General features: G+C 45.3%; 2 protein-coding genes across 3 annotated transcripts; one reads left to right on the top strand and one right to left on the bottom strand.

Moving 5' to 3' along the window:
* Positions 1–1,497: 1,497 nt before the first annotated feature.
* On the bottom strand, positions 1,498–19,290 carry G3BP1 (G3BP stress granule assembly factor 1). Of its 2 annotated transcripts, none has more exons than XM_066197065.1 (12): positions 19,202–19,290; positions 8,876–8,989; positions 7,611–7,692; positions 7,065–7,238; positions 6,208–6,298; positions 5,617–5,710; positions 5,044–5,248; positions 4,500–4,601; positions 3,993–4,104; positions 3,542–3,667; positions 3,324–3,454; positions 1,498–2,577 (listed from the first exon to the last, which is right to left on the bottom strand). In XM_066197065.1, the coding sequence occupies exons 2-12, from the start codon at positions 8,968–8,970 to the stop codon at positions 2,371–2,373; spliced, it is 1,419 nt and encodes a 472-aa protein (XP_066053162.1). In that variant the 5' UTR covers positions 8,971–8,989; positions 19,202–19,290; the 3' UTR covers positions 1,498–2,370. The 2 variants fall into 2 exon arrangements, with proteins under 2 accessions (XP_066053162.1, XP_066053163.1); XM_066197066.1 differs by having other exon boundaries at positions 3,324–3,433.
* A 2,112-nt stretch (positions 19,291–21,402) lies between these two features.
* ATOX1 (antioxidant 1 copper chaperone) lies at positions 21,403–26,221 on the top strand. The gene is made up of 4 exons (XM_066197251.1): positions 21,403–21,474; positions 22,787–22,862; positions 24,126–24,282; positions 26,004–26,221. The coding sequence occupies exons 1-3, from the start codon at positions 21,469–21,471 to the stop codon at positions 24,254–24,256; spliced, it is 213 nt and encodes a 70-aa protein (XP_066053348.1). The 5' UTR covers positions 21,403–21,468; the 3' UTR covers positions 24,257–24,282; positions 26,004–26,221.
* The last annotated feature ends 748 nt before the right edge of the window (positions 26,222–26,969 follow it).

Below are 26,969 nucleotides of genomic sequence, written 5' to 3'. Positions count from 1 at the left end.
AACGTAACTTGCTTTTGAAAAGTATTCCTTTACAAGACATTCCAACAGAATTTTACGTAAATATTTTATTTTGCCTGTCAACTTGGGATAAGAACATGACTTTCTGGGTCAACATATTGAGTATGATTCATATGAGAACAAGCACACACTTCACCCTTTTAAATTCTTTACTGACACTCTTCTTTCAAATCAGACAGCAATGAGCCAGAACTGTCCAGCTCCCACTACAGAAATGGGTGTTCAAGCTTACGGATGCTTTTGCAGATTTGGTTAAGAGCTATAAAAGCTTCTATTAAAAGCACTTTGATAAGTCTGAAGTGCAACCTGTTACTGCAGTCTTCGGATTTAATGTCAAGAACAGCAGAAACCCAACAAAGGGGAAAAAAAACATATCACAAACAACAAGGACAGGGTTCAGTGAAAGATCTCCATTGCATACTTTCATCTCACAGGCATTCCTGATAGGAAAATGCAGAGAGCTTTTGTTTTTTTAAAAAATACCAGTTACCACCACAAGAGGAAGCAGCAGAATTTCCCCAAAGGCTGGCTGTGAGAGCACACCACAGCTCATACTCTTCCCCCCCAGTTCACTAAGGTATCAAATCTCCAGGTGCACATGGTAAGCAGGCCAATCCAAGACACTTGTAATGAGGGAAGGGACAAACAGTATAACAAATGCAAAGAGAAAAATAAAACAGAAACCAACACTCTAGCAACATTTAGTACAACCAGCTTCAACCAGTATGTCCGGCACAGAAAAGGCAAAACATGACTGCTGGGGACAGGTAATACCGAGGGCAGCTCTGCTCCAGAGCTTACAGCAAGCACAGGTCAAGAGATGATACACTGCATATGCACAGTCATTATAGTCATAAACAAAAAAAACATGGAAACAGTGACACCTGACATAGATTAGCAAACTTCCTACGCAGCTCTATCGTGCTGCCAAGAGACCTGGAGGTCTGGTGTAGGCACAGATCCACCATTTCCATCCAGATGTTTAACACCAGGCATTACAGAAATACTGTATTGTGCAGCACCATCTTACAGGATCTCTTGGATTGAAATAACCCAGTTTTGTATATTATTTTCAGTTTCATCTTCTTTCAGAGGCAGTGGAGAGCATTCAGCATCTTAACACCAGGACAGACAAACACCTTCCATACTTCGCACAAAAATTCCTTCTTATCCACTTCAGGTGTGAAGCAAGGAATGGAGTACTGCAAAAATAACTATTACTTACAGCAGTTGGAACTGTAAAGCATGTGACACAGGTATTTCTGCTTTGCTTATACTTTTGCAATAGTTACTACAGGACCGGCTTCAAGTTCAAGTTATTAACTTCTGCATCCAAAAAGTATTTGTTTTCAGTAATTTAAATGCAGCCAAAGTGGTGCACAGAAGGTATTAAAAGCTTTAGCTACAACCACCTCTGCCTTGTAAACCTAGTGACTGAGGAGCCTCTTTCCCTTGGAAAAACTCCAACATACGCTTGACTTGATAAAGCAAATCTAGACCTTTTTTATTTTTTTTAAACAATTTGCCAAAACTGGAATGAGAGATAAATAGAAGGCACAACAATTTTGCTTTTTTTTTATACAAATACAAACTAAACATGAAAAAAACTCCCTATTTCAATAAAAAATTTCACAAGTTCAGGAAAAGTGTTTGAAGAGTCAAGTTCTAGACATTTAAAACCTATCCCACAATCCAAAATTTCAAAGTGGTAAAACAGTAGTTCGAATTCTTTGCTGTGATCATGTATCAAAAGGAAAGAGATTCTATGGATACCCATTATTCCACTTTTACAGCGCCACAGAGAGAAAGGTGAAAGTCAATTTTTCATGTGGCAATGTCTCCAGACTGGAGGATGTTCATATGACCTCAAAGAAACACCAAGAGTTTTGCTTTTCTGCCCTTGGAATACTTGCCAAGAACTATGTTTTCCTACAGGCTCTTGAACGCATGCACGTGAAATATTATTCCACTGACTGCACCCAAATTCAGTAGAAAGAGGGGAGAAAAAAAAAAAAAAGAAAAGAAAAAAGAAAGAGACATTCCTCTAGGAAAAACCACTGGTACCAAAAAAACCAAAAATCAGTCCGTAAGTTTGAGGTGAACAAGAAAATTCAGTTCTTTTCTTTTTAAAATCCACTTTTCCTAAAACGTTGTTCCACAAAGCTGGAATCTGGGACAAGGACTAGAAAAAAAATAAATCACAGAACCATAACACAAACAAAAAGGGGCAAAATAGTATCAAACGTAGCAGTCTATAACAGGCTAGGGCCACATTCCAAGATACCCAAGGCTGAAATTCACAAATCTGCAGGAAAAACGGTTTGCGCCACCATGTCAACATCCGCGATGAATTCACTGGCGTTGCCCGATCCCCCTTCCAGCTCCAAATCCGGGCTTCTGGGACATTCCTCCACGTGGAGGCCCTCGAATCCCACCTCCCAGCCCCCCACGAGTGCCTCCAGGTCCACGGGGTCTGTTATCTCTGCGGTCACCCTCCCTGGCAGCTCGTGTTTTCTTCTCCTCCACGTTCAGGCGCACCTCTCCCCTGAACATGATGGGCTGCAACAGAAGCAGAGAAGGTACTGTCATTACTGGGTCACCAGGAGCATTTCAAGGTCAAGCAGATTCCTGCAACTTTGTCTCATATCCTCCTCTCCATCAAAGACTGAAAGGTCTTAGGATTGATTACTCAACTAAACAATGACAATAGCCAAACCATGCATCCAGTCTCGAGGGTTTACTGGAGAAAATAAAGACGCAAAGGAGTGACCCTTGAAAAGCCATCTCAGGCTTAACACTGAACACTCTGATGTGCTTTAGAAAAGAGCTGGGCTGTAAGCAAGCTCACTGCATGCCTGACATCCAGAGTCCCTGCCTACCACAGCAGGCAGGCACGGGCACACATTCTGCACTAGCAATCACTGCTGACAGGCTGAGCAGGTACCTCCTGCCTTTGTTAGCAAAATTCTTTTCAGCATGCACACCAATACAGCTTCTTCCTTTCAGCTCTGACAAACAAGATTCTACTTGTCCATAGAATCAGACTCTCTCTACCTTGTCTTCCTGAAAGCTATTTATACACTTCCTGTGTTCAGCAACCTCCCACTAGAAAAGGGCTTTGTAATGAGCTGCTACAAGCTCCTTCAGTGACAAAAGACTGCACAAATCTTGGTAATAGGAGGGAAAAACATCACACCTACTTTAATATGCTCAAAAAAACCTAAAGGAACCAAGTACAATCTCTTCCCGTCAAGCTGAAAAACACTGTCTGTTGTCAACAGACCAAAACCCACTGATTTATTTACCCTGTTGCTAAGGATCTTCTGAACTGGCTCAGGATCATCAAACACCACAAACCCAAAATTAGGGAGCTTTCCACCACTGTTGATGCGGAGTTCAACAACATTGCCATAGCCTGCAAGAGAGAAGCCAAGTTCTTGGGTCATACATTAGAATGCTCTGCTGACCACGCCCATGGCTGCAACCCCCAACCCCTCAGAGGACAGCAACGCAATCAACCTACTTTGGAAAAAGTCTTTTAGTTCAGATTTATCCACATCATGAGGAAGGTTCCCAACAAACAGCTGATGACTGTCTGGGTATCTCACAATCCTCCGGGTTTCCACATCGCCTTGTTCACCCTCGCGTACTTGAACAGAAAAGCAAAACTGATTTTAGAAAAGTCAGTCCCCACAACAAACAGAAAAACAAGCTAGGGTCAGAATTATCATCACTAAAAGGAATCAATTCACACTGTCTATCCATTCATATATAAAAAAGTAAAGCATCCTACAGGAGCAAGTGTGTAACTATTTGCTTTTTATCACGTGGCTGAGGCCAAGCTTGAATTTTCACTTGAGTACAAATTGTTTGCTTACTGACAAAAATAATGAGCTTTTAAAAGCTTTAATTATCACATTGCTTCCCCAAAATCTTTAAGCAACAGAAAACAGCTTCTTTGCAGTTTCTCTTACTTGGTCTAGGACCCCGCTGTGGTGGGATGCTCGTCCGCTGCTCCCTCACTCGCTGATCCCTCTGAGGTCTCTGAGGGGGGGTCTGAGACTCAGGCTTTGCCTCAGGGCGGGGCTGTATCAATTCAAAAGGAGTCAACAGTTCAGAGTCAGACAGAAACACCAGCAGCATCAGCTTTTAAGAGCACACAGTCAAGTTGGTAATAAAAAAAACTGGAGGAAAAGGTAATAGTTTTTCCCACCTGTGACTAAAATACATGTTAGCTCATGTTGGCTTATATGCTAAAAGCAAGCAGCATTCACATGAACATTCCCTGTTTTCCTCCATGAAAAACAATTAATTCTCAACCCAAAACCACGGAATAACATCTTCATAAAGTCTATCAGGAATCACAGAAGGTTTAAGTCTTTGGGGCCTGGGAAGTCAAACCAGAACCAAGTAGATTTCACTCCCTTTTTCCCCTGTCAGCCAGTTTAGCACTTAAACTTCTCCAGGTGCTGGATTCGTACCTGTGAGACCGGTACTTTCACAACATGAGGTGGTATTCCTGACACTGGGACAGCCCCGCTGGGAGGAAGGTTCTTGCTGGTTACTGATGCCCAGGAAAATGTCTGAAACAAAAAAAAAGAGAATGATAACTTAACTACATCTCCTTCTGAAATATATTACTGATAGGACAGCTAACAGACACAGGACAACAGGAACAAATTTTAACTTGTACTTGAAAATCAGGAGCCAGCCAATAGCAGTTTCCCCACAATTTCCTTCAAATTATTTAAATTCAAAAGACTCAGTGTAATGACAATGGAGTCACACTTCTACTCTGTTTCTGAATTCCAGAGTTGAAAGAGGACACAGCAGTGGCCCACCACCAAGTATCACATCAAGGTTAACCAAAGTATTGGATTCCTGAGTCCCAATCTGTCCACTTTTACCTTCCTTAACACTGAGAAGTAACAAAACCCCCCAGGTAAAAATAAAGCTCTGTAAATAGACAGGAGAACCATAACTGATGAAACCACATCAGAGAAAAGAGAGATCCATTGCCATTACCCTGGAATCCTCTTGCACTGCAGGAGCTGGATCAGCAGGAGCTGGAGAAGGACTCTTTTCCACAGTCTCTTCTGGAGCAGATTCCTCTAATACTGGCTCAGACTTTTCTTCCTGCACCTCCGGTTCAGGCTCCTGTTCAGGTTCTGCCTCTGGCTCAGGCTCTGCCTCTGCAGCTGTCTCTTCCAGGTGTTCCTCAATGTCATTGCTATTACAGAGCAGCACAAAAAGCAGGAAAAAGAGGTGGTATTGTATTTATTCTATTACTGGTGATAAGCAGTGCTACTTATCCAATACAGAAGTCAGGCACATGACATCTGAAAGAAGAACAAGGTCAAGTAAGGCCACATTACACAGGGATGCAAATTTTGCACTGGTACACTATAAAGCAGAAAAAAAAAAAAGAAAAAGAAAATCCAGAGCCTCCATATTCAGCCTAACAGCATTTTGATTCCAGCTGATCAATAAACAGAAATTTTGACTGTCAGAAGGAAACTATTAATAAATTCATGTGACCTGTTCTACAAGCAGCCTGTCTCACAAAACACCTGACTTCATCTATAAATATATTATTACCTGACAGCCTGCTCATAATAAGGACCACTATCATCAGGAACAGCCTCAGGTGTCTGCTGTCTTTCCTCAGGTTCCTCTCCTTCCTCCTCTGATTCTAAACAAGGTTAGAAAAGAAAAAAAAAATAACACATCTTTAGTATGAGGCTCAAGCACATGGCACCTACCACAAAATACAGGTGAAGTTTCTACCAAAGAGCACACAGGAAGGATTTTTGAGATCTGACACGAAACATACAGTTTTTTATATTTCCACTATCACTTTGGTTACTCAGTTTTGACCAAGGTTAAAAGACATGTTCCAAATAGTTTAGAAAACCAGATTTATAACCTACAGATCTGACTGCAACTGCCAAAATAAGTCTTACAGTTCTTGTAATAGAAAGATTATGCCAGAAAAATAATCATCTGCATGTCACAACTCCTTGCTGGACTGTACAGAACTACAGCCAACGAAAAAACCTACAAACACGTGAAATTTAACACTGATCTGTCTTCTCCAGCAAGAAGATTTCCTTTGACCTGGGAATAGAATGTTGATACAGATCAAGAACTAAACACCAACAGAACCATCCAAAAATTTCTGCCACTTACCCTCTGGAGGCTCAGTATCAGAGTCCCCAAAAACCTCATCCTGATAGCGGAAGATGTCATTGTGGACATAGAACTTGTTTGCAACAGAGCCCTAAAAGCAAATCAAAGGGAAGGACTGAATCAATTACAACAACCCAGTAAAGTAAAAATTGAAATAATGTGAAAACAAGAAAGGTTTGAGCAAATCATCCTTCCCACATGATTAACCCAAATTTGCCTCTTTTAAGAAAACATTATTTGGGACAGGAAAACAAGAAAGAAAAAAAGACATCACTCCTAACAAGTCAAGTATGGATGGAAAAAAAAGGAAAAGAAATTGCTGAAGTGCTTTTAATTCCAACAGCTCACAACACTGAAGAAGCATGAGTGATAACTTCCTGGTGTCTAAAGTATCTCCAAGTCATACTGGAAAATAGAGTGACATTGTAACACTCCTTTTTCACTATCATTTTCTTCTCTGTGAACTACTTTGTTAAAAAAAAGTCTATTTAAAAATACCATTTTTTCACATGCTAAGTCAGCACTTTGTTGACAAGAAAATCTGGAACCCATATTTTCAAGTGACAGGAAGCATTCCACTCTTTACTACTTCTTTTTCAGTAAAAAGACCAGTTGCTAAGATAGCAAATCAAAGAGAACATAATTTTAATATGCTTAAGACAAAAATGTGTTGCACTAACCTAGGAGTCCAAAGTCAGAATATTTATAACCGATTTCAATACCCAAGGTTGATGTCCAATCATACAGAAGTAGGAATTTCCATAACTGCTGGATTTTGTGGCAAGGTACCTCCCCAGTCTAACCCTTCAGACTGCAGCCCTGAGGCAGACAGAGCTCCCTGATGCCAGCACACCCACCTCAGGGGCCAGCACGAAGGTCTGCATGAACCTGCGCACAGGCTGCATGTTGTTGGAGAGCTCCCCCATCACCTGCACCACAACACCGTCGTTGAGCGTGGCATGGGCGTCCACGTGGCGGATCTTCGTGTGGCAATCCTTGAAGTTTAGTGACAGCACCTTCTTGTGGATGTCCTAGGGAAGAATGGCACACGTGGGTGATGCTGCAGAAGCCGTTTCTGCCAAGTTAGCGGCTTTGAGAGAAAGCAAAGCCGTAAAAAAATGGTTTGAGATACATTCCCTAACTCTGGAGAGAAAGCTTGGCAGGAGGCTTGTTAAGTTTGCTTTGCAAGCGATTTTAAATTATGAGCTTTCTACAAAGGAAGCACATTTTGCCCAACTGTTGCTGTCTACAGTCCAGAGGGTTTTTTTCTCCCCATTTTTTCCTTTACAGAAAGCACTTGAACAAGGTGGGAGGGAATCACAGCTGGATACATTTCTCTTCTCAACCTCAATAAAGGTAACAAAATAAAAGGAAATAACAGCTTTCTTTTTTAAAGTTCTTACAGATTGCCCATAGACTGCATCAGCTGGTTTTCCATTGGAATCCAAGCCACCGTGGACATAGGAAGAGTTCTTTCCATAAAACCTGTTGGAAAGAAATATTTTAATGCCAAGCTGTGCTGTGTAAGAACATTGAGTCCCTACATTAGAGTGCAGTACAAATAATACACTTTCAAGTAAGCTTCCTGTTTGAATCACTAGAATAAAGCCACAAAATCTCATAATCCTGTTAGCAATCTGGAGATGGAGGGAAAACAAAGTTTTGTCATGTAAGCTGCAGCATTCACATGTGTCAGAGACCCAGGCACCAACAGCCAAAACCAAAGTCTCCTGGGAGCTCGTGATCCAATCCCATTATCCCCTTTCTGTATGAGGTCCCCCAAAGCAACACCCTGAACATGTGGGATGCTGAAGGCTCCCCATCAAGTTCTAATTCCAAGCTTGAGCAAGGAGCAATGGGACTGTTTTGCTCTTCTACAGTAAAAGAAGTATTGCAGGTAAATGTTCCTTTCTGTAACTGAGGGGTTACCAGCTGAAATGCCCTGAGCACCATGGTACAGCACTTGCCAGCAGATACAGACTGGAATGGATTCCATGGCACAGAGTCAACTCTCCTCTGACCCAGAGGGGTGAGGGCAGCTGGCCACCTAAGTGGAGAAACACTCTGAGAAATTGTTCCTGAGACTGGAAGGGAAAGGATTCAGAAACCATCTGGCTACTCAAAATACAGCAAAACCAAGTGTGTCTTCATAAACAGGACTAGTTTTGGGAAGGATACCTGTCAAAACAAACAGGACCCACATGTTTACATAATGGATTATAGTTTGCTGCATATCCATAATTTCCTGACTTCCCTTTAAGTAAGAGCTGGTGTGACTCTCAAGAGAGACCAATACACAAGCACACAACTTATTCAATGTTTCCTCCTAGTCAGGGGGCATTTTATCAAGCCAAAACTACAGAAATGCACAACTAAGTGGTATTTCTCCAACTTCAATTTATATTGATTACAACCAGAAGTGGCAAGCACCATTTCAGTTAGAACCAGAAGTCAGATATTTAAAGAATTCCTGTAATCTTTATTATCCATCTTTTAACCCAGCTGATCAAAACCAAAAGTCAACAACACTCAGCATCTTGAATAAATCAGTTTCTGAATTGATCAAATTCAGCAAGCTAAGACACAGTAATAAGACCATTCATCAATTTTAGCACACATGTTAAGAAATTCACACAGAAAACCAGCTTCAAGTGAAGCAGAGCTTTACCTGTGCAAATAGTCAGGTGCTTGGTTCAGCAAGGTATAGTACTGCCTCACGAATTCCCGCCCGACCAGCAGGGGACTTGGCTTCTCCATCACCATTTCTTTGGTCAACTGAAAACTGGAAAAAAACAAAAGCCTCCATCAACCATGAGCATTTCAAATGGCAGTTCACATCCTGATAGCACAAGCCACCTAATCACAGCGCGAAGCACGCATCAGGACTGTTTCACCCCTGTAAGCAGTTTAAGCAATGTGTTTTCAGAGTCATCAGAGTTTTGGTGCCAGGGAGAGGATTCCTGGGTACCAAACCAGAGGTGGGAGAGGCTGTAAGGCCAAGGGAGGTCAACTCATAACCTGCCAGTAGTTAATCATCCCACATATCCTCAGTAAAAAACAGGTGGCAGGCAAGTAAGGTTCTTCAAGAGGATTTGCTAAGTGGCTAAGACATTTACAGTCAATCTAAATTCTACTTACCTCACTTGACTTCACAATCAGAATTAAAAGTCAGATGTTCTCAGGCAAAGCCTGTGCTACTGTATTAGGGGCATTTTTAGAAGGTCAGAATAAGTCCAATCTATTTTTATCAGCAGCCCAGCACCATTTGCTGTGAGTGTCAAGCGCTCTGGAGGAATATTAGATTATATTAAAATAATTATGCTACAAACAAACACATACTGTTCTTCTCCTGCTTCCACCAATGTCAGCAAGTCACATCTCACTTAAATTCAGACCACCAGTCAAGCCATGCCCAGGGACAAATCCATCTGGGTACCTTCTACCTACCCTTCAGATCTGTAAGTTACAAAAATTAAGTCTTTGCAGGTAGGTCACACAATACACGTATCTTCAGGACAGGCCAGCCCAAACCAAAACACATTCCTCCATTTCCTTGTAATTAAATACTCAAACACTGTTCAAACTCATTCAAAACCGTTTTAAACTATAACCTAAATCAAACTTAAATGTTTGATTCTCACTGTATTTAATGAATTTCAGAGAATTTGTTCTTTAGACACCAAGAACTGGCAACAGAGCAGAGTTTCAGAAGACAGAGGTGATGAGGTTGGTGTTACTACAGTGACAGTTTCAAACACACAACACACACACAGGGCTGCAAGGAAAGTCACAACCACACTGCTGGATGGACCAGGAATGCAAAACAGAAGCTTTAAGCTCTAAAGACAAAGATGCCATGGGAGCTAGTACTTTGGGTGAAGCCAAGTCCAAACAAACCTGGTAAATTTCATATATCTCAATCAAAGGTCGAACACCCCCCACCACAATAAGTGAGGGACAAGGCAATGTTTAGCCACCCTGTCAGAACATCCAGGTAACAGACCCAAGGATGTGATCACACCCAAACTCCCAGCAGTGGCCAGAATGCACTGCACCCAGCTTTGCTGGAGGAATGCAGCCACAGTCAAGCCAGAAGACATAACAGCAGAGCTGTAATTTTCTATACATTGACGTGTTTTGCTCTGCTTTTAATACTATCACACTTTATCATCTTTTGAAGTCTAGAATAAATGAGAAGTCTTCCCATTCCATTTTAAAACACACCTTTTTTTTTCTAAGTTTAAACACAGCGAAAAAGATCTGGTGGGCTCCAGAAGACATGTCCATGAACTCCCTCTCTTTCAGCAGGACATGTGTTTATCACCACCACACAAAGAAATGTTACCTACATGATAATGTGCAGAGAAAATAAGACTAAATATGACCTAGAATTTTAAGAGGCTTTTCAAAGCATTCAGAAGTTTTCAGCTGTTTGAGGATATTCTCAAGAGCTAACCATGCAGAAAGGGAGAAATAGTCCACAGCTGGATATGACCTGCAGGAAATGCTCAGATCCTGCAAACCACTTTCATTTCAGGAAGGTTCCACTACCTGTGGTTTTGCAGAAGCCTTTGAACTCTAAGTGTAATGTATTACAGATATAGATGTCCAACCCACAGCACAGTCTGAGGTGACAGAAACCTCCAAGAGATGAACTCTTGCCTTCTACTGCATGTTAAATGAGCTCTCCATAAAATATTATCAGACAATAAGAAAACACAGCAGAGGTAAAGTACAGCTAAGCAAGTGGTGGCTACCACTGCTGACTTCCTCATCCCACTTTGTTTCCTCCTGAGTACCTGTGAAGCTCCAGGAGGAGCAGGCCAACCCTGAAGCAGTGGGAGCAGAAATGGCAGACAGACACGACTTGCACTTTTAGCTCCAGTCAGCTCAACTGTCAATGCAGGATTTATTTGCTCCACAAATTAAAAAATTTGCTTCTTTGCTGTCGGTTTACAGCCAGGAAACCAGTCCTACCATATACCAAGATCAGCATTTGGAGAATGACAGGAGGTACACTTAATTTCTTTGTGAAGATATAGTTTCCCTGGAATTCAAGCTTATTCCTACAGATGTAAATAGGCAGGTTTTCTGTTCAGTTCTGATAAATGATGATTTGGGCTCTTCTGAGAATTATTTTCAAGTGCTTCCCAGAACACTAATGTACAAAGCCTGACATTCTCACATGATGGCAAAATCTTCCTGTAGCACTCAAATCTCAACAGCTGATTCACCAACAGCCCTTTCAGATTGGTGCTCTTCAGTGAAAGCCTCACCTGCATTAACCCACAGGCACATCATCTTCCATGATGGTCTCAAGAAATATTGGAAGTGAAGTGGTTTGATTAGGTCTGTCATGCTTAAAAATGAACTTCCCTCCAGCTAAGGGTGAAAAATCTATCAGAACTAACTCCTAACATGAAAAGAGGAATTGTGGAGTGCCCAGTTGTTCTCAAGCAGATCTGAAAAGAAGTGGGAAAACCTTTACATGACCTAATCAGAGGACAACAATCTGTTTTTACTGCTGCTGCACCTGCTGCTACGTTGCCAGCTGCCATCTGTTCCTGTTCTCCAGCCAGCACAACCTGAATGGTGGAAGCCAAGCATCTCCTCAGAGAGTATTTGCTCCCTACCACTCATGAGCAATTTACTACTCCACTATTCCCTGATCCAAGGAAAACTGCAAATACTCCATACTACATTTTCATTGCACAGCACATAATAGCACCAAATGTTTGAACTGTCACTATGCTACTCCTGATAAAAGCTTATCCACACATTTTCCTGTCAATTGACATAATGATGAAAGGGTGAAAATTGACAGGAAAAGCTGAAAATCTGATTATTTAAGATTCATTCATAATCATGCTTTCCTATTATCCCATATGTAAAACAAATTGGATGAGTGAAATTATAACAAGTGCACCATGACAACTCTGCAGTATAACTGAGCCCCTTCCTTAAGCCAAGGACTTAGAGGAAGACAAATACCTCCTTTACAGTGGTTATCACCTGGCTGGTGGAAAATTCCACCATCTGTTACAATGCTCCCACTTGGCAGAAAATCAATGTCAGGCACTGAATTTCTAAAATACTGTTATGTAAATTAGAGCCATTTATGTAAATTCCACATTAGCAAATTCAGATTTAGGTCCACAAAACCTATTAGAATGTTACTGTTCAGAAAAATGGACTCAGCACTCACAGCTAGCATTGGTTATTGTTTTCCTACCAAACTGCAACATGGTGAAAGCAAACTAATCATTGCTGTCCCAACTCGATTTGTTGGGGGTTTTTGTTGATTTAGGGTTTTTTTATTTTTTTTTTTTAATGAATGTTGCTTCTACTGTGCACACTTCTACTTCCTACACAACAGAAGTGTGTCTTATGCACATCACAGCATGTCTGGGCTCTCAGGACAACCAGTCCCAAGACTCAAGCAAAAGCCCCTTGGCCTGATGTAACACACCAAAGGACCCAAATCCAAATTTCACTTCCCAAAGACTGGCAATTTTAAACATCATCTGTCAAGAAAAAAGTTAGAACTAACAAGAAGGCAAGTTAAAATTGAATCATAATGTCAACATCCTCTGTGTATTTTTAACATTAGCCCTGTTTCTTTGTTCTCTGCCATCTTAAACTACTTTTTTGACTTGTATTTCAATACAAGGAACTTTCTCAAGAAACCCAAAGTTCCTACAATGCATTCTAGTCCTGACTGGAATATTCCACAGCAGTTCACCCCTTCTCCTCTGGCTACTCAAGTGCTATAAAGTGACCATCTGAACTCCAGTCCTTCCATCTCTGCAAACTGGTGGAGTTTCCAGGGTGCCAGAACAGCCTTTCAGAATGCCAAACTCCTCACACAGCTCCACTCCCTCATTCTGGTATCAGCGAATTCCTTCACTAAAAAGGCTTTTTGGAAACTGAAGAAACAGCAGGAGAATCTCACATGGAAAAAAGGTGTCTGTATCCAAGCACAACACCATCACAAATGTGGCAAACAGCAATTTTGCTGAAAATTAAAGGTCTGGTCAATAGTTAATAGGATTGCATAATTAAGTGTCATTTGGGATTTCTCCAAGTTGCTTAGCAACAGGTGAGCATGGTCAAAGCCACGAACCATTTATCTAGATGGAATAACCAGCTCTAGAAGCAGTTAGTGCTGCTGTTATGGGAAAAAAAGTGCCCAGTTGGCCTCTAAGAGGCATGATAAGAGATTGAAAGTTTAACCAAGAAAACAACAAATACAGTTAATTCCAACTCTTTGTGCATTTTACATGACTAGCATCTGCTCTGCTGCTGAGTAAGCAATCCAAGAAAAAACCCATGAGGCTGGTACCTGTGTGAACCATGATATAAAACATTACAGTGAACAATGGAACACAAGCTAAACTTGCATCCCATGGCAAATTCCAGGGCCCATCTCAGCTGGCGATTTCTATCATCATGCCAGTTTGCTCTCAAGTAGGAAGAGTGATGTTAAGTGAATGTATATTTAAAACACAAAGACTGCAGATACACTGACATACCCTCATTTTAATACAGCCTCAACTATCCAAGGGGAACAAAGAAACCCAAAACAATCCAATTGTTGACCTGAGCCTAAATTATAGAGAGCTGAAAATGCACCTCAAATAAGCAAGCAAATTAAGTCCCAAAACACTAATCTGCTTTAAAAAACAGGTCTCGTTATTTGCCTCCCACTGGCTGCAGAGGCAGACAATGTCACTGGGACAGCCTGGATTTCAGACAAGCCATTACAGCAGCCTCCCTGGAACCAGTTCATCTCTTCTGCCTTTTGACAGATTCAGAGGCAAAGTATTCAGCCTGGGAGAAGTTATCTTGAGTCAGCACTATTCCACAGGAGGCACAGTCAATGGAAGTTCAATGATGGGATAAGTTATGCAATAAATAAATATTTGAGGATCAAACTGGGACAAATTCTGAAGTTATCACCACTCAATTCTTTCTAGCACCTCAGGAAACATTGAGATGGTCTGTGAGATGAATGCATTCACCAGGAACTTCCAGAAGCAGGCACTTAAAAAAGCTCCTCTGTCTGCATGATATGTTTTCATTCACACTGCCCTGAATACTCTTCCAAACCAACACCTAATAAAACACAGATCTAGACCTAGCACAGCTATTTCTCCTTTCACTTGTGACTCATCTCCACTGCATGACCCACACAACCTACAAAGACAGGCAGTGCCTACATTCATAAGATACTTGAGGTGTTACAGGGAACTGGATCCCAAAAAAATAATCACACAGCAACCAGGATCACCAGGCAAACAGCTCTCTCTGCATAATTATCCAGATGCAACAGAAACGCAGAGCAATTCCTGAGCCCCTTCTGAAGTTTGGAGACACACTGACAAGGGACACTCTAGAAAAGCCATATATTACACCAACATATGGATAAGAAAAATTAAGTTAGAAGCTTAACTATTTTCTAATCAAATAATCCAAACAATCAAACAAAATTCAAGCACAATAAAAAAAATTCATCCCAAGATTAAAAAATAATTCAGAATTACACTCAGCACTGCCCATGCTAGCACCAAAAAAACCCCTCTGCTTGCCAGTGGCAGATGGGAAGCCTTACTCAGCAGCAACGCACAGCCCTTCAAACACTGGGAGAATACAAATAAACAAACCAGCAATTGCTGAAGAGCTGTCAGTGTAGAATCTGCCTGTGTTTTTGCTAACAAACCTAAGTGTGATCCACACGTTGATGGGTATGATGGAGTCTGGCATTTTTTAGACAAAAATCAGCACTTCTTGTGTCTTTCAGCTCTACCAAGCAAAAAGAAATCAAGACTTCTAATGCTTTCAGACATCAGAAAGAATCTAAAAGAAAAGAGATCATTTTGGAGAAATGTTATTTCGTTGGCATTAAGCTCAAAAGCAGATTGAAAACACAAAGATCACCTGACGTGTAAGTCAGGGTATTTGAGATCAGCATCTGTACCCCTACAGTAAAGGATGAACATTCATCTGGGTAAGGAAAACAATACCAGACACTACTCCTGTGGCTAAGAGCATAAAGCTCCAAAGACAAATTAGGTCCTGTTCACAAGAGAAGAAAAAAATCTAACCCAGAAGAATTTTGAAAACTTGCCATTAAAACTAAGTGATAGAGTAGGAAATTCTCAACAAAGTGTTCGGGGGTTTTTATTCATCCCTCGAAACACTCCGCCTCCCCTGGGTGCTCATCTTAATATGGTGTGGGTTTGGGGGTTTTTCCCTTCCTTTTTAAAGCTGTTTCACCTGGCTTCCAAGATTCTACTTGATACCACTCAATCATCACTTTTACTCAGCAGTTACATTAAGCAAAGGTGATCTGCACTGAGCCCAATGAGCAACACTTCATATCCTCACAAAAAGAGTTCTGTTGGATTTAGAACTTCAGCAAAACACAGGGCCGTTGTGATTTGACAGAAGTCCAAAAGGAATTCCTCTTCAAAATCTGACTTCTCTGAAAACTTAAAGCCTTGAGAATTCCCAGAAATATTCCTCCATTTTTAATAATCCTGAAATCAGATTATCCTAAACGTGGGGGGAAGGACTTGCCTTACTAACTGAACCTATTTCAACCTCACTTACCCTCAATTAGAAGCAACGTTTTTCTGCAAAATTACACATTAAACATGCAAATTTCATCCTAAAGAGCCCTAGGATAGTGCTGAACAGTTTGTTTACTCTTTCTTTAACAAAAAGTAAGTCAGCTTCCTGCCTATACTGCTCTCCAGACTGCCTCATGATAAAGCAGCTACTTAGACCCTGTGATTTTGCCATTAGAACAGGTTTTGTTTTGACATCCAAGAGCTGCTCCAACATCTCCATGAAGTTGGCAGCAGGTCCAGCCATCTTCCCTTAGGTCTGCAAATTTTCCATTTGGCTCCAGTGCAGCTTCTTGAAGTAAAAAAGCAAAAGTTACTCATCAGCAGTCAGAAGAGGCAGATCAGAGCCCTGAGCTACACCAACACTACAGTGAAATTCAAGCTTAATGCCACTTGGATTAGAATCACCAAGATTAAGATTCAAAATATTTTCTGCATGCCAAGCAACAGATAACTGTAAAGAGAATCAACTCTTTCACCTCTGCCCGCTGAGGTCAGAGAAGAGGCTTAACCCTGATGTATCAGCTGTATCCTGGCACTCAGGACTGACCCAGCACAGCACTGTCACACCAAAAACAGAACAAAGTCAGCCCAGAGCAGCCAGGAAACAACATAGGGCAGAGCAGATGAAAATGGAAGACGGGCACCAGCATTCCCCAGTGCAGTGCTGCACATTTGCCTCAGCAAGGAATGAGGTTCATCACAGATCACTCCCACAGCACTGACAGGGCTCCTTCTCACTGCACCAGCCACAACCTCCTGGAAGAGCTCCAGACTGAATGGAGCAAAACTGGGACCTCCACCAGTGCAACACCCACTACCTGCAAAGCTTGAGCGTTCTTTTATGGTACCTGAGGATCAGACTTCAGTTTTTCTTTTTAATTACTCTATGAGGTAGCTGAAGATTATCAAGTCTACTAGCAGGTACCCCAGGAAATCCAATAATTACTTCAACTCTGCAGATTTTATATAGGCACCCATAAAAAAACTCACCCAGTCTTCTACAGCAAATTATCACTTTTGGTTTTGGTTTGTTCCAAGCAGAGCAGACTACAGGCAGCACCGCAACCAGCACCACCCTGCTGAAGTCCTGCTCTGCTTGGATTTATTTCCTCTTTGATTCTTCAGTCATCACTTTAGTCAGACAAAATGGCCCAGGTGCAAATATTAAAAACTAGAATAATGTTTTCTAATTCAAACAGGCCATTCATGCCAATCTTATTAGTGCTCTCTAATCAGGTCCTACTGTTTTGAACACAAATACAAAGAGGTACTTAAAGCAGCATCACCTTTGCTTTATTTCCCTTTCAGTAAAAAGTGTTGCTCTGTATGTTCGCCTTAAAATTCACAAGTTGAAAAATAAATCTCTGAAACAATGAACTTGCTGGTACATCAAGTGCATAAAGATTCTGTTTAAAATTCAGATATTCAAGCTCCATCAGTTGTGTTGAACTCGACTGATGCTGTTGTGCCAGCAGAGCAATGGTCTTGCCACCACAGCACAAACAAATCCTCGTGTGCTTTTGTTGTTCCTCAGACTGCAAAAGCAAAAGTTCCCAACAGAAGATCCTGACTGGGCTTAGAAAACCAGGTTTTCTAGTTTAATTTTAATTATGCTTCCCTGCCTTCAACTTAAGGTGTCCACACTTGAAAGAACACAACCTAGCAAAAAAATACCAGTCAGGAACTGGGGCCACTCTTCACCCCCTGAGGTATACAAGATTAAGGTTTTGGAAGACTTCTATTTATAAAATTATGATATACATTTGTAAAGGTTCCAACACTGATTTTTTTTTTTCCTAACAGACTTTGTACAGTTACACTTTCTAGGAGGTTTTTAGTAGTGCCTTTCAGGCAAACCAGTCCCTGCAACACGTGATGCTGTCAAAAAGGTCGTGAGATCTCCATCAGAAAGATAAGGATACAAGACTTTAAGCACATGAATACTTCCAGCCAACCTTCAGATTAGCTACACATGCCATCCACTAAACATTTTTCTTTAAAAAAAAAAAAGCTAGACCCACAACTTTATATCATTACATATGGTGACTGAACACCCCAGAAAAGGTGAGTTCAGTTCACAGGATGAGAAGATGCTGCCATCAGCATCATAGAAGTAACACAGGGCTATATCTACATTTGGCTTATTCTGTACAGACAGTGAATAAAAAAAGTGAAAATCTGGTCAAAGGGAAGAATATGAAGAAAGGTCTGAAATGCAGTTTTTGTCTGTCAACTTCTGCACTTCCCTTTATGACATCAATCTAACAAGCCTTGTTAGCTAAAAAAATAAAAAAAAAAAAATCCAACACATCCCTCTCCACGTTTGATTTATGGCATCTGGAAGCATCAGCTTCCAAAGCTTGATAGCAGTGTCCAGATTTCCTAAAGCTGTCACTCCTGGCTGTGAGAGCAGGGGCTTGCCAAAAATAGCACACACTGGAAACATGGCGGCTCGCTGCAAATGCTGCTTTCTCCCGATGGTGGAACAAAAAAATCCTTTTTTTGGTAAGGAGTACTTATTATACGCATACAAGCCTTAGCCCAGAAGGTCACCAGGTAAGCCCACTGAGAATTAGGAACACGTTAGAACATCCAGATCAGCACCAGGAGGTACTGGGAGATGTACCGAAACCCTTTCTCTGGGGCTTCACCAGCACGTACATCTGGGGCCTTACAGGATGCTGGAAAGTCTCATTACAAGCACTACTTCGCATTTAAATCTTAGCTTAATCTCGGATTCAGCCAAGGTCATGCTCTCCTGCTCGAATTGTAACTTCCTTCACCTATGAAGTTACACCCAGGGAGCCACCCGGAGCTGATGCCCAGGTCCGGACCGTGCGAGCACCCAGCGCTGCCCCTCGATCAGGTTACACCTCATTATGAAGCGGGAACACCTCGGCCTCTGGGTGGGCTCCTCCGCAGCCCCACCTGCCCAAAACAAAACCCAAAAGCGGAGGACGAAAAAGCCTCAGAGCCTGGAAACCCGAGAACAAAGCTCGACCCGCACACCTCGCCTCGCACAATGCGGGCCCGCGGGCAGCCGATCCTCCGCCGCCCCCCTGCCCCGCACCGCTCCCGCCGGGAGCCCCGAGGCCGCCGCGGCACCGGGAGATGGGGCCAAGGCTCCCGGAGCCCCGCGGGGGCGGCGCGGCCGCCAGTCCGGCGGGAAGGCGCCCGCCACAAAGCGCCGCGGGGCCCGGGCGGGATGGAGGGGGGAGGGGGCGCCGGCAGCGCCGTCCCGCACAGCCCGCGGCCTACCGAGAGCCGGCGGCGCCGCGGAGCCGGGCGGTGCGTGCGGCCCACCGGCCACACGGGAAGGCGCGGCCGCGCCGGCGTCTCCCCGCGCCCCCCACCCCCCTCACCTGCGGGCAGAGCGGGACGGGAGCGGAGGCGCCGCTTCACCACAGGGCCCGGCGGACGAGAAGCGCCTCACGCAGCGGCGTGCTCTGCCGCCGGCTACATATATCCGGCGCGCAGCCTACCCCAGCGGGCGCGGTCCAGCCAGTCAGAGAGCGGCGCTCGCCCTCATTCGGATGCCGGTTGGCCCATAGCCGTGAGGAGGAGGGGAAAGAGTTAAAGGGCAGCTCAGCCAGCCAACCATGCGGCAGCACTCCGCGGGCGGGTGAATGTGACTGACAGGCGGACCAGCCAATGGACGCTGGGCGATTGCTGATAGAGTCGCCCTTTGGCCAATGGGACGACGCTCCCCGCGCCAGCAGGCGCGCGAGGCGGCGCGCGCCGGACGCCGCAGTGTGGTTGAGCCGCACTGCAGCGCCCTTGAGAAGGTGCTGGTAAACCCCGTTATAGTTGGGGCGGGCCCCGCGGGGCGCGGCGGCCAATGGGAGGGCGCGGAGGGCGCTGACGGACAGGCCTCCACCGCGACTCTTAAAGGGGCCGGCGGCCGCCACGCGGGGCGGCGTCCCGCGCTCCGCGCCGCCCCCTGCTGGAGGATGGAGGCGCTGGCATGGCGGCGGGGCCATGTGCGGGGCTGAGGGGGCACCCAGGGCCTGGCTCCCCACGGCCGAGGGCTGCGGACCCCCAGCAGTGAACAGGCGGTGGCCGCCCGCTTTGGCTGTGTCTCCAGAGGCTGCTTGGTGCTCACCTGGCCCACGCACCTGGGAGAAACCCCCAGTGCTGAGCCCAAGGCACCTCCTCCACACAGAGCCCCGGCCGCTCACAGGAAGCGGAAGGTGGTGGTCACTGGTGGTCACTGAACCCTGCCCAGCCCGGGAGGCTTATCCAGCTGCTGCTTTTCCCTCACAGCCTCTGAGCAACGCAGACTCAGCATCATCTGCCCCAGAGGAAAAACAATCCAAGCAGGAGCGTTTTCTAACACACCTACAAAGAAGAAAGGTCTGGACGTTCTCAGATCCCTTTGCTCGCCAGCAGGTGCTGGTCCAGGCACACTGGAGAGCAGGAGGGAATGGGAGCAGGCAGTGAGCCAGGGCTTAGCAGCTTCCAGGCAACCATAGCTTTCCATTTGTTTGTGTCCCGTCCTGTCCCACACGTATCTATGACATGAAGCACTCAGAGATAGATTTCACCCTATAAAAATGACTTCCTGCCCACCACCGCATCCCTGGGCGCTGCCTAAACCCCTCCCTGCTATGCCTTGCAGCAAGGGATACAGATAGTGGATTGGCCTGGGGCCACGTTCGGCAGTAATATCCTCCCCCAAAACCTCCTGGCTATTTTTAGCCTAAGCCACGCTGCAATCTGCCAGTTCATAAATCAGCACCGCGGACTTTTACAAAGTTTAACATGAGCCCAGTGACCCAGCATAACAGCTCGTCCCGAATAAACTCTTGACAAGGGGATTCTGGACATCTCTCTGCAGAGCAATAGCAGGGCAGGGAATTCCTCTTTTATAAAACCATCAGTACAAGCAGCGGCATCCTGTGCACCTCAAAAGAAATGCCCTGACCCTCAGCTGGTGTGGCAGAAAACAAGGCACACGCTGCTTACATTCCCTGCTACAGGTTGGGCGTTTCGACAGGAAGATGGTGAAACCCAGCAAGTGGTCAGAAGTGCCACACACACCACAGCTCTGCCAGCTCTTGTCAGCTCTGATGTGATGCTCTGTCCCCTCTCCAGCTTCCCCGTGAAAGCACCTGAGCTGCTCCCAGCCCCCGCCACAGCCTCCTCCACCTTGACTCAAGTTTTTCAGAAAGGGGCTCATTTTTTCCTTCAAACGACCATACAACCAGGGAAGGAAAAAAAAAAAAAAAAACAACCCCACCCAAAGCAGACACATCTTCAGGGACCAGCACCCTTCTTCTCAACCTGCCCTGTATTAGAGACTCCCCCCAAACCTCCCGCCCTCAATATCCAGTCTACCAGAGCTCCCCCAAGCCAATAAATCTCAAAACCTCAAAAGACGGAGAGGAACGAGCTTTCTTTAGCAGCCCGGCCCCATCTTCATGGCTCTCCCCACCTCCCTCCCGCAGCCATTTGTCCGCGCTGATTTGTCCGAGCAGAGCACCCGTTTCGGAGCCCCACACGGACCAGCCACCATCCAAAGCCTCTCCACCGCTCTTTCCTTCGCCCTCCGTGGCATCCCCGCCTCCTGCGGGCCCGGCCCGCCCCTTCCTCCGCTCCGCGATCGGGGATCCGCCAGCGCTGCTCCGCCATGCCGGTGGGTGTGGGGGCCCCGAGGGCCGCTGTGGGGCCGCTGTGGGGCCGCTGTGGGGCCGCTGTGGGGCCGCTGTGGGGCCGCGGGACGTGGCGGGGCTGGGAGGGCACTGCCCACTACTGGGAGCTCCCCCGACCCTCGGTGCTCTCGCAGTCGCCCAGGTTCCCCGAACCTCCGCGGCTCTTTCGGCCCCCGAGGCTCTCCCGGCCCTCCTGAGGCCTCCCCAGTCCCCCGAGGCTCCTCCAGCCTCTGGGGTTCCCCCGAAGCCCCCGACTCTCCCAGTCCTCGAGGCTCCCCCAGCCCTCGGTGCTCCCTCCCCTCGTTCCGCAGGGCTTCCCAGCCCTCAAAGCCTCCTCAGCCCCCCAAGGTTCCCCCAGATCCTGCAGCTCTCCCAAATTCCAAGGCTCCCCCAGTCTCCCGGAGCTCCCCCAGTCCCAAATTCCCCCAAACCCCAGGTTCCCCCCAACTCCCAGGGCCCGGACACAGATGGGACCCTCCTTGTTCCCTGCCCACACACCTTCCCAAAGCACACAGGGCCTTTGGGAAATAAAAACTAAGAAAATGGCAATTACACTGAAAAAAACCCTAATGGGAACCTCTCCCCCAAGCTCCTTCCTGGGTGAATGATCCCAAGAGGGTTTTAGCCTCAGAGTGGCAGGGGGCACAGGGTGGTTCTGAATAGAAGGAAGTATGGGTTGCAGTTGACAAATGAACAGTAGTTTTACTTTTCTTTTTTAAGGAAAGTAAAAAGCACATGCGAGAGAAGGAAATTAGGACCCATCTGATGCCAAAGGTTGAAGGCAGTGGTTAGTTACAGGCAAACAGCCTTTTGTTGACCCACTGTTGCTCACAAGTAATGAAGATATTGCTGGGGCCCCAGTGGAGTGGAGGGATGAAAAAACAGCACTAATGATCCTTAAATTTCTGGTTTGCTTGTATTTTTATTGTGTTGGGGACCAGAAGCCTTGTAGACACAAGAAGATTAGGATGGGGAAGCACTGAAAACCTCACAGACTTAAGTCAGGAGAGGGAGTAGCTGGAGGCAGGAGATTTGCTTCTCCTTGGTTCCCCTGGATGAGCTGAGTAAGTCCAGCAGAGGCCATGGAGATGATGATTTGTGCTGACTCTGGAGGTAGCCACACAATCTCCAAAGGCCCCTCAGGATTATGCTGTGAGGATCCCTTAGTGGGATGTATATGATCCTTTTGGCTTGGGTGGCTTTGACCCCACCTGCCCAAGGAAAAAGGCCAGTGTGGAGTGCTCATGGTGTATTTCCAGCTGCGCTCTCCCTGACCCCTCAACTGCCTCTTTCCAGAAGCACGAGTTCTTCGTGGACATGACCTGTGAAGGCTGCTCCAATGCAGTCACCCGTGTCCTGCAAAAGCTGGGAGGTGAGTCAGTGCGGGGTGTGGGACAGCCAGCTCCAGGGCACTGCCCTGGGGTCCTCCATCCTGAAGGATAACACTGTGGGTAAAAGTTGAAAGTTGGAGACTTCTTGCTCTGCTCTGATCCTGCTCCTTAGCTGGTAATAAGTCGCTGGTTGTTTGCAGGTCTGTGACCCTTGGAGAAGTGTCAAGGGAGGGAGGAGCTGCCATGGCTGCAGGTGGCTCTGAGTCACCAGGACCTCACCCTGAACCCTCAGGAAGGACACTGGTAGACCCCTGCTCAGGCTGCCAGAAGGAAGGGAGGTGAATGTCCTGCCTGCCCTTGTTTCCAAGGAGGCCTGGGGTGGCTGTGGTGCTTCCCGAGATGTGTCATCAGCAGTGACAGTGAAGAGCTGCTGAGCAGAGCGTTTGGTGGTTGTCTGTGTAGCCTATTTTTAATACCACCTGAAAAATTATAACCCATGTCTCCTGTTTGCTGGCATTTCCAAAAGAGAAGGCTGTGGCTTGTACTCATCAGTTGTGAGGACCTGCTGCCCTCCAAAGGAGAACAGTTTCCAGTCATCAAGGCAAAGGCATTGCAACTTCTTCCAGACCCCATTACTAGGCTGTGACAATCCCATTATCTCTGTGTGTGGTTGTCAGCACCTCCATCATTCTTCAACAGGCTGGCCGGTATCAGCCTCATGTGATGATGAGGTGTAGCTCTCAAAGCTGATACATGCTTACAAGTTTTGTGAAAACAGGTAACTGGATAGAGACACTGTGTCCAGTTCCTTTCACTGGGATGAGAGTGGTTCACCGTTATTAGGCACTGGGAAATCCACATGGTACAATGTCTTTTCCCTCCTTTTACTTCCAGCTGTTTTACTTCCACCAGTTTAGGCATCTTGTCCTGAGCCTTTCCTAACCCTGTCCACACTAAACCAGAGCACAGACTGATCTGGATGGAAATTTTAGGGGTTGGTTTGAACTCAGCTTACCCTGGTTCCTGCATGAGTGATTGTGTTGACCCAAGGTGGGGTGAGCAGATTGGAGCAGTGGAGAGACTGTGGTGCCTGATGTGGAGCTGGAGCAGATTTGACTTCCTTCGTAGCACTCCTGACAGGACACCAGGTTGGATTTGCTGGCTGGTGGTGGTATCAGTGTGCTGGCAGCATATAAATGTCCATTTGACTGATGCCCTGGGGAGCACAGATGTGTGAAGGTGAGCTTTCCCTGTGCTTACACCATTTGGCTGCTTCTAACTGTGAAAATTTCTTTTCCGCATAGGTGTCAACTTTGATATTGACCTGTCCAACAAGAAGGTGTGTATTGACTCGGAGCACACCGTTGACACCCTGTTGGAAACCCTCAAGAAGACTGGAAAGAATGCTTCCTACCTTGGGGAGAAGTCTGCATAGTAGCCTTGCCTCGTGTGAGGAGCTAGGTATATACCAGCTGTATCCAGTGGGGAAAAGAGACATCTGAGCTTTTTCCAGCTCTCCCAGTAAAACAGGCATCTTCCTGGAAAGCACAAATTTAAAAAGACCTGCAGGTCCAGCCTCAGCAAACCCCTCATATCAGAGAAGCAGCTGGAGCACACACAGGGACCCCTTAGCTATTCTGCACAGCCTGTGTGATCCCAGCCTTGGCTGTAGTGGAGAGGTAGAACACAGCCTCTGTGCCATTCCCAGGTGAACCTAAAGAGTGCCAGAGCATATTGTGCATGAAAACAAATCCCAAACACACTTAACAGCTGGCCAGAGAGAATGATGGGGCCCAGCAACAGAAGGGAGGGTGATGGGACACAAAGATCCCTCTGGGTGTGTGATGCTGTGGGTTGGCTCTTAGCACAAGGACCTCCAACAGCTGATTCTCTTGATAAGGATGTTAATCCTCCACTACACTCAAGGATGGAAAAACAGCAGCTCCCTGGATGTAAAATGTTGGGTTTCAGAATAGCTCCCAGTACACGCATTCCCTGGCCAGCCGTCTGCTCCAGTGACAACCTGATTGTTGCAGCTTGTCAATTTTCCCAGAATTCCAGCATTATAAAGACATGTACAAAGCTCTGCTGACTGTAAAATATATTGGCAGGCAAGGTTCAATTTCAGTGGAAAAGAGTAAAGTGGGAGAGGGCTGCCCACTCACTGCATGTATTGTTCTTTAGTGTGCAAAATTACTACATGGCACCCCCTAAGAATTTGTTTCTGTCAGTGGAGCTTTCTGATCCAGTGATTTTTTTTTCCTGTGGTCTAGTTGGATCATCACAAATACCCAGCACAGATGCACTGAAACCAGTTCATGCTGATTTAATTTCCAGTCAGTAAATTAAATCAGGGATTTATACCAGCTGGAATTAAACTGATACAAAAAAGAGCTGAGCTGATAGTGATATGTGTGCAATAGATCTGCATTGTTTAATAGGCTGACAACAGATTTAAAATCTGCAGCTTGTTTCATTTTGAGCAAGCTCTCGGTGCTTCTTAGAAATCGTTTAAAATCATAGCTGTAATCAAATAATAACCCCACTTCAACAGTGGGAGGCACGCTCTGATATGATCAGTGCCTCAAATAGTTTTCAGTGTATTTCAGTTTCCTGGTATTGACTACAAGGCCTGTTACAGCTTGCAGGGACTTGTGGACTATGTGTCAAGTGCCGGCAGAATTCAACTATTACAGCAAAGTCAGTCTCAAATAATGGAGATGTGTCTCTTTTCCTGGCCCAGTTTTCCCATTTCTTTCCTTATATGACATGAAGGCAGCCGGTGAGTCAGTTCAGCTGGCCAGCGTGGCAGAACATTTCTCTGGATGCCTTTGTTTTCCTGTTCCATTTTAACTGAAGCTCTTTGACTTACCCAAGGATCTTGAGACGCAAAACAAAGGAGAGTGGGGGGCTGGACTGCCTTTGCAAGATCACTTCAGCAGTCAGGCTAAAAAATCCACCAAATTAAAATTTTGCACACCACATCGGGATTGTTTTTAGGAGCCCATCTGTAAAAGGAGGGAGGGAAGTCGCAAATCCTTGGCTTTGACGGATAGATTTCCTTTGGCCTTCTTCCTGCTTGACCGGCAGAGGGCATCTCTGTATAACGTTATCTCCTCTGGGCCCTTGGTGTTCTTTTCCATTCATTTATTCATTTGCTTATTTATTTATTTACTTTGCAGGAACTCAAACATGACTTCAGCAAAAAGTTGTTTTAACTGTTTGAGTGTTTCCCAAGTTGCTGCGTCGTCTGACCTTTGCCAGATGTTGGAGAGCAGAGGGCTGGCGGGGGGAGACAGCTGGGCCTTGTCCTCCAGAAGTGGAGGGGTCTGGAGGAGGAGGTTTTGTGCTGTTTCTTGTCCCACAGTAAATTGAGGCGCTGCTTTTGCCTTTCAGTGCATGTCTGTGTGTCCTGTGTGTCTTTGTTCTGCTTTGAGTGGTTTTCTGTCAAAGAGGCGGCTTTTAGGGTGGAAAACTCCCCCTTCCATGCAAGACAGGACTCACAGGAAATTGCAGCTATCCTGAGAAGCTGACTGCAACCTCTGCCTGAGGGACATGTCTCAGGAGAACTATGCTTGAATGTCACTTAGATTCAGGGAATCTGCATCTTGGAAGTTATTTTCCATCACAGAACAAACAAATGTTCCATTTGGGATGCAAGTTCTGGGAGGAAGGGACTTCTGCAGCCCCTGTAAGTCAAGAATAACCAAGTGTCCTTTTGAGCTCGATGTGGCCTTGAGGCACAAGTGTGCCAAAGAGAATGCCTGAGTTGATGAGAAATACAGAGGGGATGGAGGAAGGAGAAGGGTGTGGGCATATCCAAGGTCTCTTATTTCCTGTCCCAGTTACCAGTCTTTTGGCCTGTACTGTTGCTTTCATTTAATTCAGGTTTTCAGCCCAGTGGAGGGATTGCATGTGTGTGTCCCAGTCTGCTGTCTCTTGTTTCACACAGGGCATGTCTCCCACGCCTGCCATTCACACGGGGCTTGTACAGAAAGGAAAACAGCTAAAATTTAGGAGGAAAAGGTTTATATTTTAGAGATTTTTTGTAACTAATTTAGATTAGTTTTGAAATAACTGCAATTTATTCTTTCTTAGAGTTGTTTACTGTTTCAAAGTCCTTCTTTACCATTGATCTAAGCATGATT

The sequence above is a fragment of the Chamaea fasciata genome, unplaced genomic scaffold (assembly GCF_029207755.1).
Source record: "Chamaea fasciata isolate MVZ Bird 193981 ecotype frontalis unplaced genomic scaffold, bChaFas1.0.hap1 SCAF_15, whole genome shotgun sequence".
In the NCBI taxonomy this organism is placed as follows: Eukaryota; Metazoa; Chordata; class Aves; order Passeriformes; family Sylviidae; genus Chamaea; species Chamaea fasciata.
This window is presented reverse-complemented; position numbering and strand designations above follow the sequence as displayed.